The sequence below is a fragment of the Botryllus schlosseri genome, chromosome 14 (genome assembly GCF_051294905.1).
Source record: "Botryllus schlosseri isolate E-star chromosome 14, Bs_hap1, whole genome shotgun sequence".
In the NCBI taxonomy this organism is placed as follows: Eukaryota; Metazoa; Chordata; class Ascidiacea; order Stolidobranchia; family Styelidae; genus Botryllus; species Botryllus schlosseri.
This window is the reverse complement of record NC_137249.1, coordinates 7,999,390-8,020,023: the sequence shown is the minus strand read 5'-3', so window position 1 is coordinate 8,020,023 and position 20,634 is coordinate 7,999,390. Positions and strand designations below refer to the sequence as shown.

At 39.8% G+C, this 20,634-nt stretch overlaps 2 protein-coding genes across 6 annotated transcripts in view; both read left to right on the top strand.

The window, feature by feature from the left end:
• LOC145455118 (replication factor C subunit 3-like) overlaps nt 1-1,452 on the top strand; it is a 120,857-nt gene extending 119,405 nt beyond the window's left edge. For 2 of the 3 annotated variants that reach the window (XM_080333074.1, XM_080333073.1), the window contains one exon: nt 144-1,452. In XM_080333074.1, the coding sequence (XP_080189200.1) occupies nt 144-332 (189 nt within the window). In that variant the 3' untranslated portion in view covers nt 333-1,452. Of the gene's footprint in view, nt 1-9; nt 108-143 lie in introns of those variants that run through there. The other variant, XM_080333075.1, reaches the window with a different exon arrangement.
• A 4,907-nt stretch (nt 1,453-6,359) lies between these two features.
• On the top strand, nt 6,360-20,424 carry LOC145455121 (ubiquitin-like-conjugating enzyme ATG3). Of its 3 annotated transcripts, none has more exons than XM_080333078.1 (9): nt 6,360-6,462; nt 15,029-15,070; nt 15,366-15,466; nt 15,533-15,695; nt 16,199-16,365; nt 18,300-18,407; nt 18,479-18,622; nt 19,113-19,240; nt 20,215-20,424. In XM_080333078.1, the coding sequence occupies exons 3-9, from the start codon at nt 15,395-15,397 to the stop codon at nt 20,363-20,365; spliced, it is 933 nt and encodes a 310-aa protein (XP_080189204.1). In that variant the 5' UTR covers nt 6,360-6,462; nt 15,029-15,070; nt 15,366-15,394; the 3' UTR covers nt 20,366-20,424. The 3 variants fall into 3 exon arrangements, with proteins under 3 accessions (XP_080189204.1, XP_080189206.1, XP_080189205.1); XM_080333080.1 differs by having other exon boundaries at nt 6,413-6,462; nt 15,369-15,466; XM_080333079.1 differs by lacking the exons at nt 6,360-6,462; nt 15,029-15,070 and having other exon boundaries at nt 15,228-15,466.
• The last annotated feature ends 210 nt before the right edge of the window (nt 20,425-20,634 follow it).

The following is a 20,634-nucleotide window of genomic DNA, read 5'->3' as shown; positions in this document are numbered from 1 at the left end:
GTGGTCAAGATGGGTTTTAGAATTGCACAGTAAGACCACTGGTGAAATTGAGTAACAAATCTGACCTTTTAAAGCGTAGTAAGTAAGTAAATATTATGTGATGTGTGTGGATTTCTCGATTCTGGTATTTTGTTTCTCCCTAGGGTCTTTACGATGAGCTAACAAAGAATTGCGACAGTGCTTTGAAGATGGAGGTTTCTCAAATGGCTGCAACTTACGAACATAACATTCATTTGGGAACTAAACCCGTTCTGCACATAGAAGCCTTTATTACTAAATTTTCAAGCTGCTTCAAGAAATTTTTGGAAGAGGGTCTGGGTGCTATGTTTTAATCTGGAGCAGCTGTCCTTTGATGGACATATTGGCGGGGGTGGTCTGGTACTTGATGACACTGAATCAGTTGGTTGGCTGTATCTGATAGGTGCTGTCGAGTGGGTTGCTGGATTATATGTATCGCTGGTGATCCGTCAGATGTGTTGAAGCAGCAAAAAAGACGCATAAGGGGCTGAAGTTTGAAGCAACATTCAATTTGACGCAATTAAGTACTGAACTAATGGTTCTATTCCACATATCGAACTGTTGTATGAGCATGGAGGTAACCTGTATTTTTACTCCAATTTCCTGTTTCATTGGTAAAATTAAGTTAAACCAGGAGTCACCAACTCAGAATTGGTCAATTTTCGAACTTGGTAAGTGCTGCCGGCCAAAACAGCAATATCGAAAGGCAATGGGTCTACGATACTGCTGTGTCACTCAATAGACCGTTTCCATATCCTGTTTTCGTTCAATAGATGTGTTGGTGCGCTATGCCGCTACATGCACGCAACGAGTTGGTGACCACTGTTTAGAGCCATGTTTCATACCGATTACGGTAGACTGTCAAAACTTTTCTGTACGTTAACTCATCTGAAACTCCCGGGACTGAGTTTGTTTCTCTTTTCAAATAGTGTGATCTATGATCGATGCTGTTGGTATCGTAAAATCAAGCCATGTGTGATTGCCTGTCTATCAGGCAAAATTGGTAACTATACTGTCGTGTGATTTGTGGTGGGTCAATATATCCTGTATACAGTGTAGTGTCGGTCTTGGAATGTAAATCATTTTCACGATGGAGTTTTCATTGAAATTACCTTTCATTTTCACCTTTTAATGTTACTGTAGGGACCTATCACCTATCAGGTACCAATGCTGTACTTTCCACATTGTCACCCAGGTCTATAATATTGTGCTGTCAAAATTATTTTAGATTCAGCAAGAGGCCATGGCACTCCTGGAGTGCACAATCTGGTGGAATTGTTTCCATCGTTGACTGGATGGTATTGTGAGTCAATGGTGAGCTGCAGTTCTAGTGGTTGTAGGACTAGTCCCACTGCTTTGGCAATTAGCAATTTAGCATGTGTCGTTTCAAGTATATGTTTATGGAATATTGAGATTAAATTTGAATTCATTTTGTACTGTGTTCTGTGTTATCCTACTGTTTCTTGAGGCTCCTTGCTCGCCAACCCATTGCATCGAGACGACAGATGGATGATGCACTAAATTGGTATGTACGTACAGTACCTCTCAGACGCTATATTGATAGGTAGCATGGTGAGAATAGAAAGGTGATATCGCTCACGCCTACGTAAAACTGCTAGTCTAAGCAAGTGACGCTACAGTCCAAGTTAATTGACAGCCAAAATACGATACCTCAGAAAGTTGAAACGGTGCAATGGTCTACAATACGCAACCGTGATGTATAACTTACGCCCGTACTCCCATTGTTACGAGTAATAGTTATATACGGGATATTCGTTCGATTTAAATCATACAACAGGCTTGGTTCACGAGAACGTAACGTAAGCTCCGATCACTGCGTTTGAGGTCAATTTATTTGTGACATAAAACCGAGGGTCTGTAAAACGCAAAATTATGTGAATGAATGAGTTAGTGGTTGCGATCACATGTCACAACAGTATATAACCTTAGATTAAGAAACTTAGAGAGAGTGAGAGTCTTTATTTTTCATCCAACCAAAATGCATAACAAACGGCAGTGTTGGTGGTACAGAAAATATGCATGCATAGTATTCGGTATTAGATAGGAATGATCGATAAGACCGTGAAGGTCATCTAGTCTGATCACACCAGCATCAAACAGGTATACTTGACTCTGAACAGTCCAGCCGTAAAAAATGTTTAGTTAAAAAAGGAAAATAGAAAAAAAATAAACGATGGCAGCAAATGATCAATGAAGCAATGTCTAGGCTAGGGTTACCATATTTTTGTAACACAATTTCCGGACGCTCTTTAGCGTCCACTAGCGGATTTCAAAATGAGGTATTAGCACATTGATGAATATGACGTCACACCAGCAAAGCTTTGTCTATCGACTAGAGGTGGTCACGATCCGGTTCAGGAGTATGTGGTTGTGTGTTGTAATTTGTAACCAGGGCCGAAGCCACATTTTTCTGTCCCCTCCCGTCCAGATAAACATTGATCTTGAGCCCAAAGTAGGGCAATCGATGCAGCTTCTGAGGGCTTACTATATGCATCCGGTCGTTAATTGATTTGAATGAATTATGTCAATAATATTGGTTCTTCCATATATTACTATATAATTTGATCCTCTCACCGCCCACATCATCAGAGTTTGCGGTAGAGCTGGTGGAGGATGATATGACTTTGAAAATGCAAGGAGCGTAATTGTACAATGTACATCGTTAGGTCATGTCCAAACGCCCTAAACCGACCTTATGCATATACCGTTATCCTGCGATTGCAATTACAATTAGACTTATTTCTGTAACTGAATGTTATTTTTATTTATTTATTTTTGATCGCAGCTTTTGCGAGGGTGATAGTCCCCATATTAAAACCAATATAATGTGATACTAAATCGCGCGCAGCGCGAAAAAAAATTTCATGTAGCATAATTCTGCCCGAAAATAATAGTGTTTATGTTGATTTAGTAAAAAATTATGAGCTTATACTTCAAAATTCCGGACATTTAGGCATATTTTAGAAATTCCTCCCGGACGCAGTTTTAAAGGTGAAATTCCGGACATGTCCGGGAAATTCCGGACGTATGGCAACCCTAGTCTAGGCCAGGTAGGACAACAGAAGAATACCGAACATTACTTCTACTTCAGTACCAATGTACATTTTTACTGATGCCACTGGGATACTAGAGTTCTGGATATCCCTGCGGCCTGCTGACAGAGATGAGCGGATTTGGAATTTCTATGTCCTAATCCAATCCAAATCCGAAACTTCAAATCGAAAACCTAATCCATAACATTTTCATATTAAAGTCCATGTCCAATCCTAATCCGATTCCAACATGAAATTGAGAAAAAATGCTAATTTATGCAAGGGAAATTTACTTTCACAACCAACGATTCTCTTGATTTAAGATAACTTAGCATGGGGCTGCACCTCTCATGCTCCTTTGCACCGAGTGAACCATAGAGTAGTGTACTATAAGTACATCAATAACCAGATGTGGTCAAAGTAGTCAAGAAAGCTACTCAAGTAGAAGTAGAAGTAGCGACGAAAAAATCTACTCAAGTACGAGTAGAAGTACTTCTTCCGTGAGCAACCTAAAACTACTTCAAGAAGAAGTAGAATTTACTGACTTTGCGAATCTACTCAAGTAAGTAAGTAGTTGTGAAAACGATTCTATTTCGCTCACATGGATTGTCAAAAGCTGCAAATTGAGCTATGGGAAAGGTGCCGAGCTTGATTCATATTGATGCATACCATGCAGGAGGTATCCAATTTTCGATAGCATAAGCATTTGTCTGCATCATGGGATGAAAATGATATGGAAACGCGATACCAACCCTCTGTTTTCTGGAACAGCACGTTTTAGAAAATATCATGGTATGGCGCCCTCCCTCATATTATAAGGCCCGTAGTTTAGTCGAAGATCAATACAGAGAAGTTGTATAGGATACGGTGTAAACGCTTAGCGCGATTAGTAAGCGTTAATAAAAAATATGCTGGACCATAAAAATGCAATATTGTGTAGCTTTATTTCCGGAAATTAAAGGCATTACTACACTTGCTGTTATACTTCAACATGTATGTTATCCAGACGAAAGAACTGATATTAATTAGAACTCTGAGTATATATGATACTGGGAATTGAAAGTGAAATATAAATACTACTTCTAAAAGCGGAACATGTATTTCATGTCTTTAGTCCAGAAAGTTCAAAGTAGGTATGCTAAAACTGCTCTAAAACTAAAATAATATCAGAGTCCACTTTAATAGATTAGCTTCTTGGAGGTACAGAACTTCAATATAGCCTACAATTAAATAGTATATTCATATTGAAATGAACCCGAATATTTTCGGCTGACACTCGTCAGGGGTAATCGTCAGCAACTAGTAGAGAATTGGAAAGAACATTGTATATCAACAATCGTATCAAAGGCAATTAATTCTGCCATCGGCAAACATCTGTTGGATAATCCGATTTGTGCGAATAATTATGGAGACGACCGATTTCGAATCGTAGGTCGAGGCCGTTCACAATTCCATTTGTGTGCCTTGGAATCAACTTTTATCAAAATACACCAACCAAAACTCTGTCAACAAAAGGAGTTCGTGTATCACCTAAAAATAGTACATTGAACGCTCTCTCATTCGAAATTTCATGCTGGTGACGTCATATTTTGTGATACGATTGTTGATATACAATGTTCTTTCCAATTCTCTACTAGTTGCTGACGATTACCCCTGACGAGTGTCAGCCGAAAATATTCGGGTTCATTTCAATATGAATATACTATTTAATTGTTTAATAGATTAGGACACGCCATGACGGACATGCTAGATTACGATATGATAAGTATAAATGCTATATTGCGAAACATCAGTTTAAAATGTTATGATGAGCAATACATACTGAGATGAAATATTTCATAAGGGCGAAGGGCGACAATGTGGTGTAAGCGGAACCACTCCAGCCCGCTACCTATATTATATTCACCGATACTATCGTGTAATTATACTGGTTACCTAGCATCCACTACGCGCGAAGCGCGACGAAAATTCTGGGCTTTTCACAACTTTTATGAAAACTAAATGTTGATACTCCGTGAAAACAGCCCCGAAATTCCTCAGGCTATTTTCCTGATTGGAGGATTGAACTACTTCTACTTGACAAACTGAAAATAGCGAAAAGTAAGTAAGGAGGTCACAGAATCTTATGAAGTAGAAATAGCGAAAACCAGATCTACTTGAGTAAGTACCAGAAGTAGAGGAAAACTACTTGAGTACTTGAGTAGAAGTACTTCGTTACTGACCACCTCTGTCAATAACTGATCTGAATAAAGTTTGTTGCCATTCGCCACACGACATATTAATCTCCCAGAAAATATGTAAATCCAATCTAAATCCTAATCCGTTCAGAAAAAATGTCTAATCCTAATCCAATCCGATTCCAACAAAATTTCACAAATCCTGCGTTCTTTAAAAACCTAATCCTAATCCAATTAAATAGTATATTCATATTGAAATGAACCCGAATATTTTCGGCTGACACTCGTCAGGGGTAATCGTCAGCAACTAGTAGAGAATTGGAAAGAACATTGTATATCAACAATCGTATCACAAAATATGACGTCACCAGCATGAAAGAGAGAGCGTTCAATGTACTATTTTTAGGTGGTACACGAACTCCTTTTGTTGACAGAGTTTTGGTTGGTGTATTTTGATAAAAGTTGATTCCAAGGCACACAAATGGAATTGTGAGCGGCCTCGCCCTACGATTCGAAATCGGTCGTCTCGATAATTATTCGCACAAATCGGATTATCCAACAGATGTTTGCCGATGGCAGAATTAATGGCCTTTGATCGACCAGCGTCAATATTAAGTGGATGAGTTAAGGGTGAGCTTTTCACTGAGCGTGTTCTGATAAATCTGGGGACATGTTGGTTTATGCGGTCCTGCAGACGTCTTGACGTTCTTCCCACGTAGCCACAATCACAGTGGAATCAACTTTTATCAAAATACACCAACCAAAACTCTGTGAACAAAAGGAGTTCGTGTACCACCTAAAAATAGTACATTGAACGCTCTCTCTTTCATGCTGGTGACGTCATATTTTGTGATACGATTGTTGATATACAATGTTCTTTCCAATTCTCTACTAGTTGCTGACGATTACCCCTGACGAGTGTCAGCCGAAAATATTCGGGTTCATTTCAATATGAATATACTATTTAATTGTATATTGAAGTTCTGTACCTCCAAGAAGCTCTTCTAATCCTAATCCATGATCAATGATCATATCTCTGCCTGCTGATGACAGCGCAGCATATTATAGATAACTAAGGTAAACCGGTTTACCTTAGTTATCTATAAGCATATCTAGTGAAATCTGTGCTCAGTGGTTGGAAGTGTTACCTGTCAATCATTCCTCAAGACGAGCAATGGAGCCGGCTGTTCGCACTTTTCCAGCCTTTTACTTTCACCAGGGTGAAATACGCCCTCACCATTCTAGCCCTCAGATTTAAAATTACCACCTACTATGCACGAAGCAGCATGGATCCATGGTATCACCATTTTGCGATATCGGCCGTGGCTCTAATATCTGAAAGGCCATAGACATTATTTTCATGCAAGTGGGTGACTGGGTCGGTTTACAACTAACCCGGAATGACCGCTTCGTTTTATGGTAGCCTTTCTTAAATCCAGCGTACATGTCATATGCGGCGTTCTCCTGCAAGCACATTGGTCTGCACCCAAATCAGAAAAATAAATTAGGAAAACAAAGTGAATTTCAACGTCTACGTGACCAACTACATTTACTTTGACTTAATCCAAAATCTCCACTCAAATTGTAAGGCCACAGAGGTGACTTTCGGTCGCTGTCCAAGCAATAATGAGTTTCCCTTATTTAAAACCTGAGCGAATGAAACATGATGAAACGTGATGGGTTTATTTAGAAATCACAACAGATAAAACAAAGATTTAAAACACTGAATCTCGACGTATGGCGATGATCCTAGGATGAAGATTCTCGTCAAATTGTAACATGATGTATAGTGGGATCAAAAATCAGTTGCCCAACTTCAAATCAAACAATATATACAAGTACCCCACACACTATTCCCATACCAAATATTGACTCTTGGCACAGTGCGGAAGGGGTCAACATCCTAGGATGAAGATTCTCGTCAAATTGTAACATGATGTATAGTGGGATAAAAAATCAGTTGCCCAACTTCAAATCAAACAATATATACAAGTACCCCACACACTATTCCCATACCAAATATTGACTCTTGCCACAGAGCGGAAGGGGTCAACATCCTAGGATGAAGATTCTCGTCAAATTGTAACATGATGTATAGTGGGATAAAAAATCAGTTGCCCAACTTCAAATCAAACAATATATACAAGTACCCCACACACTATTCCCATACCAAATATTGACTCTTGGCACAGTGCGGAAGGGGTCAACATCCTAGGATGAAGATTCTCGTCAAATTGTAACATGATGTATAGTGGGATAAAAAATCAGTTGCCCAACTTCAAATCAAACAATATATACAAGTACCCCACACACTATTCCCATACCAAATATTGACTCCTGGCACAGTGCGGAAGGGGTCAACATCCTAGGATGAAGATTCTCGTCAAATTGTAACATGATGTATAGTGGGATCAAAAATCAGTTGCCCAACTTCAAATCAAACAATATATACAAGTACCCCACACACTATTCCCATACCAAATATTGACTCCTGGCACAGTGCGGAAGGGGTCAACATCCTAGGATGAAGATTCTCGTCAAATTGTAACATGATGTATAGTGGGATCAAAAATCAGTTGCCCAACTTCAAATCAAACAATATATACAAGTACCCCACACACTATTCCCATACCAAATATTGACTCTTGCCACAGTGCGGAAGGGGTCAACATCAGGAACAAACAAATCTCAGTCTTCGCATTCGGCGCAGTACCATGGCATGCATTCGTTTTCGACGACATCATTTGTGATAGGAACCACGGAGCAATTCACATGAAACCACCGCTTGCACTGACTGCATTCCACCATATCTTCTTGATTGTCCCCGTCAAATGGCAGGAAGCAGATGCAATACGTTTTTATGCGAAATGCTATCGGCACCTCTGATAAAGTTTCAGTTGTAGAGATTTCTAAATGCCGAATCTGCTGATTCCTCATCATTGAAAGACATGATCGTCGAAGATTAGTGCCGCTCGGGTATTCTACGCATTCTGGCTGCACGCCATGACAAAGGGAGATTGCGAATGCGATTGCGAAAACACCACAGTCGCTTGTATTACACTGCTGCTGAACTTGCGGGAAAGATACGATTATATCCCGGGAATCGGGTCCACAAAGCTTCGCGATCGAACATTGGGTAGCAGGGGGTGTATACGCAGATCTGTTGAGTGCCGAATCATATATATACACCTCGTTCGCTCGGGACGAAAATACATTTGAAACGGTTATCCAATGATTCCTGTTAATATTTATTATTTGAACAAATTCTGATTTAGGTGTGTATGCAGGCCTGCTGCTGGATTGATAAAGGCTGCAACACGAGAGGCCATCAATTTCCGGATATCTGCAATGTAACATCCACATGAAGTGATCGATGATGTCACTGTTCAGCCATCTCGAACTGGAAACAAGAATGCCCTGACAGGATGTCGGAACACCATCCAGCCGTGGAGCTGCGTTCCATCCACATTCGAAACGACTCTTTAGTGGAATGCGACATTGCCTTTTATGCGATGATACACCAACAGATTTAACCTTGCCAACCCCACGCAGATCTTTACCGGGTGGTTGGAAATATTTGCCGAGCGAATTGATTGGTGGCCTATTGGGGTCGGACCTCTGCCACACTTCCACTTCCTCTTTGTAGTCACATCCGGTGGATGAAGGAGCTGATTTGCGCACATTGCGTTTTTTGCCCAGAGTTAAAATACAGTTGTCCTGAAATTCTCTGTGAAGCGCAATATCCAGTTCGTCATAAATTATCGCGAATTCGTCGAGACGAGAGCATTTCCGACCTCTCAAACGAGTAGCCTTCAACTCCTGATTGGATTTCTCCATCGGTCCACTTGTCCGACATTCCTTTGTTAAGTTTTGGAATTTCGATGCCTGTAAGCCTTTATAAAAGGCAGCATAGCTGGTGTACTCATCGCCAATTCCGAAACGAGACAAATCGCCGGATAGAATACCCGTGAAGAGAGGGATTTTGGGTAAAAGATATTTCTCGAAGTGAGCGAATATGTCAGGGCAAAAACAAACATTTGTTCCCTTACATGGCGTGTCACTCACTAATTTCAGAGCCGATGAAATAATTGTTTTGAAATCTTGAACAAATGAATAATCAGTACCAAACTCATAGACTTCTTCCTCCTCTTCAGAAAAGCTTTCTGGCAACAGCGAAGTTATCTCCGATCTTTCCAGCGATATATTGTCATTAAAAAACGAAAGAGAAGCCTGTGCCAAACTTTGGTCGCGAGTGTTTAACAAAATCGTCACGTGATAAATTTGAGAACGAATGGATTCCCAATCACATGAAATCACCATTAAGCCAAAGATATACATCATCTCCGAAAATCGTTGGGGATTTTTTTTACACAAGAACTTGAAATTTTTCATTATGTGACTGGCACATAACCTGATGAAAGGCTTCTTCAAGTCATTCGGTTTCGCCTTACCAACAACCACGCGGTAGCATCTTTCGAGATAATGATGTAGCAGCTCTTCCATGTAAATCATCAAAATTGATTTTATGAGAACCATGCTGCCATCGCAGACAAAGAGCCTCACTGAAATTTTGGGTCCGTATAGTGCCTTCTCGTCGCGTCGGAATTGAAGTAGAAATGAAGCGACGCTGATAGTATCGTGTTGACAACTGACGAACGACGCAACTGCGATGGGGGCCTTTCTTGGTACTGGGTGGCGAGCGACGATCTCGTATATGTAATACGTTTTGTCCATACCCCTCATGATGCTACCTGTACAATCAAGATACATGGCATCTATCGCCCCAAGTTTATGGAAGATGCGCAGAGATTCTTCTGACCAAAGATATATGAAACCAGCCTTGCGTGAAAAATCCTGGAGCGTGCCAGGGATTTTTTTGTCCTTGTCCCGAGCTTCCTGTTTCTGGCGAATCATATCTAGAGCGGTCCACTGGTCAGCATCGGGAACGTCAATTTTATTCGCTTCCTGACTAACTTTTTTGAGGACACTTTGGGATGGCGAACCATCCCGGTTTCCAGATTGATAAACATCTTCGGGGATTTTCCCAAGAAAAAGCAAAGACGTTGCGCGTGGTTTTCCATCTCTTAAAAGCTTTCTGAACTCTAATCTTCGCTTCCGGGCGAGCCTCGTTGACTTGATACCAACATGTATGATATCTCCAGTAAAGGAAACCATACATTTGCGCGGATTTGACTGGTAGCATATAATTTTAATTTTTCCACCACATGATTCGAACGTGCATTTGCCGTAGCACACCAAGACGTGGTTGGAGTCAAGTCCATTGAAATTATGCCGTTTAAAAGCGTAACTGCAATAAGGATTAGACCCCTTCAACCCAGCCCGCACAATATCGGTCCAAGTATTCAATGTTATTGTCCGGCCAACGACGGAATCGGAGATCGATTTCCAGTCGTCCTGAGAGATATCGAAGGAGCTTTGGTCTGGCAGATTTTGGCCAATCCAGACCGGCCTCTCTTCGAACGGATGGACAGTCGCCGGGTGTGGATTTGACTGTGGTTCAGAAGGGATTTCTAGGTCATGAACACCCAACGCTAGCGGCGGACTTCCTCGATCAGTAGCTGATGTAACAACATAGCGGGTATTTTTCGAACATGTGGTTGCTCCATCACCTTCACACGTCAGCGAGTTTGGTTCGGCCGCAGCTGAATTACAGGTGAAATTCATTTCGTTAGTCAATATACGTGCATCATGCTCTGAAGGGTTAGTCGTATCGTAGATGCTCTGATGAGACGGTTGCAAATAACTATCCGTAGTACTATTACCAGCAGCATTTTCATCGGTGCCTACAGTTTCAGTGGGTGATACAACCGCAATATCCATCAGCGTGGCAGAAGTTCTGTCAGCATCGGGTATATATCTGATATCCTCCTTCCCAACATTACTCGGGCCAGTGCAATCAACGTCACTACTTGACTCGACAATACTTGATTGCGACTCAATCTCGTTTAACCTCGCCAAAATCTCAGTTTCGCACTTCTTCCAAAACGTCCTTCCTGACCTTATTAAATTTCGCTTCTTTTCATAGGAGAATTTACGATATCCAAAGAGGTGCTCAACGATGAAACTCCAGAACCCGGGTGCTTTGACGTCACTCACGCCGAACGCAAGCATTGCGTCAGCAAAATTGCCGACGTTGAACATGGATAATTTCATATCATCACTATCTAGCTAAACTTTTCGTCAAAACATTTGATGCCCCAATGACGGAAGCTGGAAATCAAAATAAATAGAAGTGCAACTCACAACTCGCAACAAAACTCGCAAAACAATGGCCTTTAAAAATTAGCAACTAACCAACGACATTGTTTAAAGTTTGAAATGAGAGGGGATTCGACCCTAAAAATCCACTTCAGTTCAGTGCTCTCCAACCTTTTTCGACGTGGTACACCCTTTTAACGTCTGCTCAAAACTCGTACACCCCTGTTCACATAAAACAACCAAGTCGGTAATGGGCCTAATAATCAACATGGAAGCAGTTTCGACCCTGGCTGACTACGTCACTTTCATTTACGTGCATTGCGGCATTTATTAACGTTGGGTAGGAAGTATACCGATTCAAGAAGTCTGAGCTATCGCGGCGGTCTCCTCAAGAATCACTAAAAGACAAATCGCTAGCTGAACACATGTTTGTTAACTGTATCCTTTCCAACACCCAAAGGAACCATTGGTCCATTGCCGACCGCTAAATGAATAGGAGAAATATTTGCTTATGACATCACAATCTAGCGGTGTACAGTATTACACATGAGTTAACATCGTCCCATATTGGTCATCGGCTCATTGTAGTTCGGATCTGGTACACCAAGTATTTACCTTTAGGTCAGCAATGTTGTTTCTTCTTTCTTCATTCAATTAGGCAACTGATTCTTCATCCCACTATACATCATGTTACAATTTGACGAGAATCTTCATCCTAGGATGTTGTGCCCTTCCGCACTGTGCCAAGAGTCAATATTTGGTATGGGAATAGTGTGTGGGGTACTTGTATATATTGTTTGATTTGAAGTTGGGCAACTGATTCTTTATCCCACTATACATCATGTTACAATTTGACGAGAATCTTCATCCTAGGATGTTGACCCCTTCCGCACTGTGCCAAGAGTCAATATTTGGTATGGGAATAGTGTGTGGGGTACTTGTATATATTGTTTGATTTGAAATTGGGCAACTGATTCTTTATCCCACTATACATCATGTTACAATTTAACGATAATCTTCATCCTAGGATGTTGAGCCCTTCCGCACTGTGCCAAGAGTCAATATTTGGTATGGGAACAGTGTGTGGGGTACTTGTATATATTGTTTGATTTGAAGTTGGGCAACTGATTCTTTATCCCACTATACATCATGTTACAATTTGACGAGAATCTTCATCCTAGGATGTTGTGCCCTTCCGCACTGTGCCAAGAGTCAATATTTGGTATGGGAATAGTGTGTGGGGTACTTGTATATATTGTTTGATTTGAAGTTGGGCAACTGATTCTTTATCCCACTATACAACATGTTACAATTTGACGAGAATCTTCATCCTAGGATGTTGACCCCTTCCGCACTGTGCCAAGAGTCAATATTTGGTATGGGAATAGTGTGTGGGGTACTTGTATATATTGTTTGATTTGAAATTGGGCAACTGATTCTTTATCCCACTATACATCATGTTACAATTTGACGATAATCTTCATCCTAGGATGTTGAGCCCTTCCGCACTGTGCCAAGAGTCAATATTTGGTATGGGAACAGTGTGTGGGGTACTTGTATATATTGTTTGATTTGAAGTTGGGCAACTGATTCTTTATCCCACTATACATCATGTTACAATTTGACGATAATCTTCATCCTAGGATGTTGAGCCCTTCCGCACTGTGCCAAGAGTCAATATTTGGTATGGGAATAGTGTGTGGGGTACTTGTATATATTGTTTGATTTGAAGTTGGGCAACTGATTCTTTATCCCACTATACATCATGTTACAATTTGACGAGAATCTTCATCCTAGGATGTTGAGCCCTTCCGCACTGTGCCAAGAGTCAATATTTGGTATGGGAATAGTGTGTGGGGTACTTGTATATATTGTTTGATTTGAAGTTGGGCAACTGATTCTTTATCCCACTATACATCACGTTACAATTTGACGAGAATCTTCATCCTAGGATGTTGAGCCCTTCCGCACTGTGCCAAGAGTCTATATTTGGTATGGGAATAGTGTGTGGGGTACTTGTATATATTGTTTGATTTGAAGTTGGGCAACTGATTCTTTATCCCACTATACATCATGTTACAATTTAACGATAATCTTCATCCTAGGATGTTGAGCCCTTCCGCACTGTGCCAAGAGTCAATATTTGGTATGGGAATAGTGTGTGGGGTACTTGTATATATTGTTTGATTTGAAGTTGGGCAACTGATTCTTTATCCCACTATACATCATGTTACAATTTGACGAGAATCTTCATCCTAGGATGTTGACCCCTTCCGCACTGTGCCAGGAGTCAATATTTGGTATGGGAATAGTGTGTGGGGTACTTGTATATATTATTTGATTTGAAATTGGGCAACTGATTCTTTATCCCACTATACATCATGTTACAATTTGACGAGAATCTTCATCCTAGGATGTTGACTAGGGCTGGGCACAATGATTCGAGTACTCGAATCTGAATCGAGTATTAATTCTAATGATTCGAGTCGAGTAGTAAAAGGTGATGTTTTCGAGTACTGAAATTGTACGCTCCATGCCAATAAGAGTGAATTTATCAACGAAAATTGTAATTCGATACCATTTTCCACTCTAGAAACCTTGAAACTTCGATTGGTCATGTACCAGCTTACGTAACATGTATTGCAAAGCTACAAATTACCTTTACATGGTGTACGACAGGCTTTATATTATTTATGGCAGGATAAAAGTTCATATTTGAATTTTGTCATTTTCCATACTGATGTGACGTCATAATAAGTGATACTCGATTACTCGACTCGACTCGAAGCAAAATACTCGATTCAGAATCGAATCACTCATGTACTCGATTTTGCCCAGCCCTAATGTTGACCCCTTCCGCTATATGCCAGGAGTCAAGACTTGATATGTGAATAATGTGTCTAGTATTTGTATATATTGTCGCATTTCAAATCGGGTGGTAATCAATTTATTTCACTATTATAGACAATGTAATTTCTGCCTAATTTAGCGAGAATCTTCATCCTCGGATCTTCGCCCAATCTTCACCATACGTCGAGATTCAGTGTTTTAAATCTTTGTTTTATCTGTTGTGTTTTCTAAATAAACCCATCACGTTTCATCATGTTTCATTCGCTCAGGTTTTAAATAAGGAAAACTCATTATTGCTTGGGCAGCGACCGAAAGTCACCTCTGTGGCCTTACAATTTGAGTGGAGTTTTTGGATTAAGTCAAAGTAAATGTAGTTGGTCACGTACACGTTGAAATTCACTTTGTTTTCCTAGTTTATTTTTCTGATTCGGGTGCAGACCAATGTGCTTGCAGGAGAACGCCGCATATGGCATGTACGCTGGATTTAAGAAAGGCTATCATAAAACGAAGCGGTCATTCCGGGTTAGTTGTAAACCGACGCAGTCATCCACTTGCATGAAAATAATGTCTATGGCCTACAGATATTAGAGCCATGGCCGATATCGCAAAATGGTGATACCATGGATCCATGCTGCTTCGTGCATAGTAGGTGGTAATTTTAAATCTGAGGGCTAGAATGGTGAGGGCGTATTTCACCCCGGTTTTACTTTCCTGCTGCCGCTGGTAAAAGTAAACATTAGAATACACTTGCAGGTGGGTAAGAGGGTAACAATATGACATTAAGCACTGGATAACGTGTGCCTAAATTTCCACACTCGATTTGATATATTCATATGTGTGTGTTATATACACCTTTTTTGACGCCGACGATGGTAGTTTCAAATGTTTTTTTCATTTAGTAATTGTTTCAACACTCTTGATACGACCGAGTGGCCGATCGATAGTTAATACTGAACTAGATGGCCCTCTGCATCAGAATGTGATAAAACTATTCCATCCTACAGCATTGAGTTGTGTGTCTATAGTTTCTGTTTCTTTGACTTGTAAGGAGGACCTGATAAGCTCGACAGCGCAGGAATGCAGAACGCCTTCAATGCCGTCAAGAGTGGTGCTTTAGGACTTGCCGAGAAATTTACTCCAGTATTGAAGGTAAAAATATGTTCATCAATGGTTTAAAACATCAGTATCAATTTTTTGTTTTAACTCTGTGTTCAGTCATCAAAATTTAAAGAAAGTGGGGTAGTCACACCGGATGAGTTTGTGGCGGCTGGCGACTTTTTAGTTCATCATTGTCCGACATGGCAGTGGGCGACCGGTCACAAATCCAAAACGAAGGATTATCTTCCCGACGACAAACAATATTTGATCACAAGAAATGGTAGGTGGCGTGTAAATAATGTTTGATTGAGCTGATCAGCGATTCACTTAGTGTATCAGTAGGCCTATACTGTGAAATGTTGGATTATACTAATTTTATATTTTCTGTATCAATGTCATCTGTCCAAATACATTTGAAAAGTCAATACCAGCAACCGAAATAAGTGTGTGGCTAATATTATTATTTCTTTATGCCTGTACTGATAATTTGTCTACAAAATATTTGAACCTCCCTCTCTACAGTATATTACCGATGTAGAAATATTTCCAACTGGTTTGATGAGCCTGAATTATGTGCAACCGGCATGAATTGATCTAAAACTTTTAACCAGTTGTCTGAATCAAGCGACACTCTGGTGGAGTAGTTGTTATGAAGAATTACTGCTGGAAGTCTCAATGTAATAAATCGTTCAGAACTGCATGAATAGGACAAGAAGAAGCTTGTAATTTTGGCGACAAAGTATATATTTGCTCGGCGGTAATTTATTATTTTGTTCCAATCAGTACCATGCCACCGAAGATGCCGAGAAATGAATCACGACGAAAAAAACGAAGCAATCATTGAAGTCGAGGATGGAGATGGGGGGTGGGTCGATACCCATCATAATTGCGCAGCGGAATTTGACAAGTCTCCTGATGATGCTGGTGGCATCATGTCTTTAAATGAGAAGGTAATCAAAGTATCTATTGTAGTTTAATAAAGTTGGCCATTGCAAGGTTAAATTTTGAATAATTTTAGATCTGTCACAGGGGTAGCGGATAAGATGACTACCGTACTGAATTTGTTCAACTAATTAATTGACCAAACCTTCCAGTGGTATGCTGAATGATCCTGTAATAGAGCTTGTTTGGTAGTTTTAGTAGATTATTATGGGGCGTCGGCTGGTTATGAAAGCAATTATTTCACTGTGGAAGAAAATTACAGGGAAATCCCACATTCTGCGTTGAAATATTAGTTGTCCTGTCTCACTGCTGTAATACATTGTGTATGCCTCTGCTGAAGGACTTTCCCAAAGTAATCCATACACTGTAAGCTAGTTTCATGCCTTGGCTTCCTATAATTTGCCAACTTTACTTAACTATTTTTAATTGCGCATAACTTGTTGAATACTACTAGCATTACCAGAACCATTTGTGTTTACAAATGTAATGTTGTACTGTAACCGTGCGTTGCTTACTGCCGTTCGCGACTCTGTGTACTTGTCATTATTACGTCACAACGAAAATTATTTCAAAATTTCGAACTTCGTTAACCTCATTTACTGGCGTTCGCTCCTGAAGAGAGCCAGTCGAAAAGATTTGAGTAGAATAAATTTGGCAAAATGAACGTATTGTTTGAAATGTTGTTGATTACATTGAAAAGGCATGTTTGTTTTCATTCGTCATTGTATTAAGACAAGAATTAAAAGGACCATCTCACATGCACACTTACTGAATCGAGGTTTTGTGCACAGAAACGTTCCCATCTGTGAGATCAAATACTGTCCAGGTCAACTATTTACGTGAACAGAAACAACTTCTCTAGTTTCTGTATATATAGTATACTGTATATGTATAGTATACTGTATTCTGTATTTAGTTTCTGTATAAACTAGGATAAGTTAACGAACAACATTGTAAAATATTTTACGTACTTCGATAAGCCTACACTACAACATCAGTATTCAAGCTGTAAAGCATATTCAATACTTCAGCATAGATACAGGAAATGACACATTGTAACAATGCAGTTGCATTCTCAAGGAGCCTATTCTGTCAGATTGATCAAGATAATTTCTGAAATTTAACTGTTGTCATGAATCTGTCCTCACCTTTGCACATTGCGATTTGTGGCAATAAATCATTTGCCTTGCAAAACTTTTTTGTTGCTGCTCTTTATTAGCTGTTTTGTGATATGAAACAAGTTGGTTAGGGTTAGGTTACCTAGTTTCCTATAATTTGCATCTCTACAAAGCTGCCAAAATACCCATAATTATATGTGATCCGATTAAACTCACCATATAAAAACTGATGATTTTACATAATTGTTCTATAGAGTTACTTCAAATAGTCCGTAAAGAAAAAGTTGCACTCTTGCTGCTTGAAATGTGTGGTTTTGTTTTTCGTGTATGCCACCTGCAAATTGAGTAAATTTTTAGCTCAACGAAATGGGCATTTCTCTGCTTGATAAGTAAAAAGTATTTTAATAAGTTATTGGTACTGTGATGTCATAAAATGTTTTTGGCAATTCCTATGTTATCTTGGTTGTATTTATTAGTTTGATGATGGTATTGTTTTGCTACCTCCATTTCATATATTGTCGTGTAGTCTGATTCCTGGTATGCGCCTCACCTTGCACATCAATTGATAGTAGATCTAGGAAGTCTCTACCTCTACTAGTTATAAAATTTCACACTATGAATCTCATATCACTTAGTGACATCAATGACCAACACATACGACGTCACTACTATTTCCAGATTCATTTTATTGTTGATTACTTGGTCTCACACAATTCCATCTAAATATCTATCTTTAGAGTCCGATATGCTCCAAACATCTAATTATGAATATGATTTTTGATGCAATCTGTTACATTCTTAGCTTTATCAAATTTCCTTTCCAGCCTCCAGTCAACGTTTCTGAACTCGCTGCTGCAGATGATGATGATGATGATGATGAGGAAGCCTTGGATATGGACGACTTTGCCGAAAAACTGGATGTTGACGATGATGTATGTTGATCTGCTTTTCTTTACACCCTCAGCTGACCTCGGGAGACTCTGAATTTGTTTTTGCAACGCAGGCTGCAGTTGATTTAGTCTCGAAGGTTGATAGAAACCAAGATGCCGAAGGAGAAGGAATACTCCACACGCGGACATATGACCTGCATATTACTTATGACAAATTCTACCAAACGCCCAGACTGTGGTTGTCTGGCTATGATGAGGTAGGCTTGACTAGTTTGAACAATCTCCTGATTAACATGATTGGTGGTTGGTCTACTCTGGTCATGCTAATTGGCAAATTTTGCCCAAGTAGAAATCGGTATTGTAGTTGGTGCCACGTCCACAATCTCATGTTTAATGCATACTGTACTGATGTTCATACAGCACCATATCTTTAGATTTTCTTTCGCCTTTACTAAGTGGCATGGATACGTTACGTTACAACATTTCCGGCACTACTCTTTACATCTAAATGTAATTAGAAACTCAATAAAACCAAATTCTCCAATCGGCTTATTGGTAAGACCGGGTCCTGTATTCACTAAGCAGCAAATAATTAAATGGAAGCTACTTGGACGTATTAGACACTGTGTTTCATTTGTTTGAATTTTTCGGTCTGGATTGCAAATTACTACTCAAGCCGCCACGCCCATCAACAACCAGTTGGTTGCAAGGTAGATCAAAATACTCCATCGGATTTTGCAATTTCAGCAATCGAAGCCGTTAAAAATGGAGCAAATGTACGAAGATATTAGTCAAGATCATGTCAACAAAACGGTTACTATGGAGCCTCACCCAAACTTACCACCGCCAAACATGTGTTCTGTACACCCTTGCAGGTTTGTATCGTTTGATACATGATTGATTGGTTTGTGGTTAAGAGCCACGCGGGCTGTGCAGTGTGCAGTGCAATGTTTCTCAATCTGAGCGATGTTGGTGAAATTTAGCTTTATAATTCTCAAGTCCCTTCACCTCATTTTTTTAGAAAGATGAGAGATCCTGAGCTTACCAAATATTTATATTAGATATGGTCCATCATGACATGCTTACTGTACAGAACTGTCTTTTTAATGGTCTTATCAAAACTTCGAAAAGAACTTTGAAAGATGACTACCCAAATACCGGCTTTTGAACTATCAATATTTGTGGAATCATCTCTGCTTTATAACAAAACGCTGCAGCATTCTACTGTTGATAACTAGCAATATATTGATACCTATATGTTAGGGTTGCCATATTTGTAACCCAGAAAGGAGGGCACTTTTTACAAATCATAAAATTCAAATTTCCTGACTAGAAACTGCTGACTCTAAAATTTGTACTGTAAATCTTGTGCTGTCCAAATTTTTTTTCAAAATCACCCTTCCGACTCGACTCCTGGTTTACCCACTTTTTAACGATACTGCTGTGGTGCACTTTTTTCCAGTCTTACACCCGAATGACCCGCATTACTTATTTCCCGTCATTTATGGCAATTTTTATTTAACCCTGTCCATTGCCATGGCTGTCAAAGCTATAAAGGAGGACTGATTTCCAAAAAGGAGAGAATTTAGGCGTCCTCGGAGGACATTTTCGATTTCCTGAAAAAGAAGTCCTAAATCCACGGAGGACATATGGTAACCCTACTATATGTAAAATTGTGAACAGGTGACAATGCCGTACTTTTGAGGTTCAGCTTGAAGATTTTCCACAGCAGTATTATATTTTTTTATAATGTTGTGTTGTTGCCGTTGCTTGTTGCAATCTTTCTTTTTCATAGAATCCAATCTGTCACTATTTTGGCCTCTGTTCATTCTATACCATTTCTTGTCAGGCATGCAGAAGTAATGAAAAAAATCATGCAAACTGTGGAAGACGGAGGCGGCCAGTTGGAAGTGAATATGTATCTTTTGGTATTCCTCAAGCTGGTGCAGGCCGTCATTCCAACCATAGATTATGATTACACGAGGCACTTTTCGTTATGATTCTTGTATATCTTCTCGCGTTTGTTATGTTCTGTTCCATCAAGAGTAACTATGTGTAGCGTGAGAATTCTATGTAAATGGGGAGGGTATGTTAGAGTTATAACAGTTTTGCAGTAACCTGGAGATTTGGAAGAAATGTTGGAAGTTATGCTGTTTCTGTGCTACGCTACTATGCTACTTAACAAAATCAAATATAGCCCTGGTCCCTACGTTGTAGGCCCCTCTAACCCCCATTCGAAAATTCGTTGAGCTGAAGTAACCTTACCACT

Bases quoted from the DNA above. Each gene is read 5' to 3' on its own strand.
- LOC145455121 (XM_080333078.1), top strand. From the start codon at position 15,395: ATGCAGAACGCCTTCAATGCCGTCAAGAGTGGTGCTTTAGGACTTGCC. The intron at 18,408-18,478 runs GTATGTTGATCT...TTTGCAACGCAG, and splicing joins AACTGGATGTTGACGATGAT to GCTGCAGTTGATTTAGTCTC. The intron at 19,241-20,214 runs GTTTGTATCGTT...ATTTCTTGTCAG, and splicing joins TGTTCTGTACACCCTTGCAG to GCATGCAGAAGTAATGAAAA.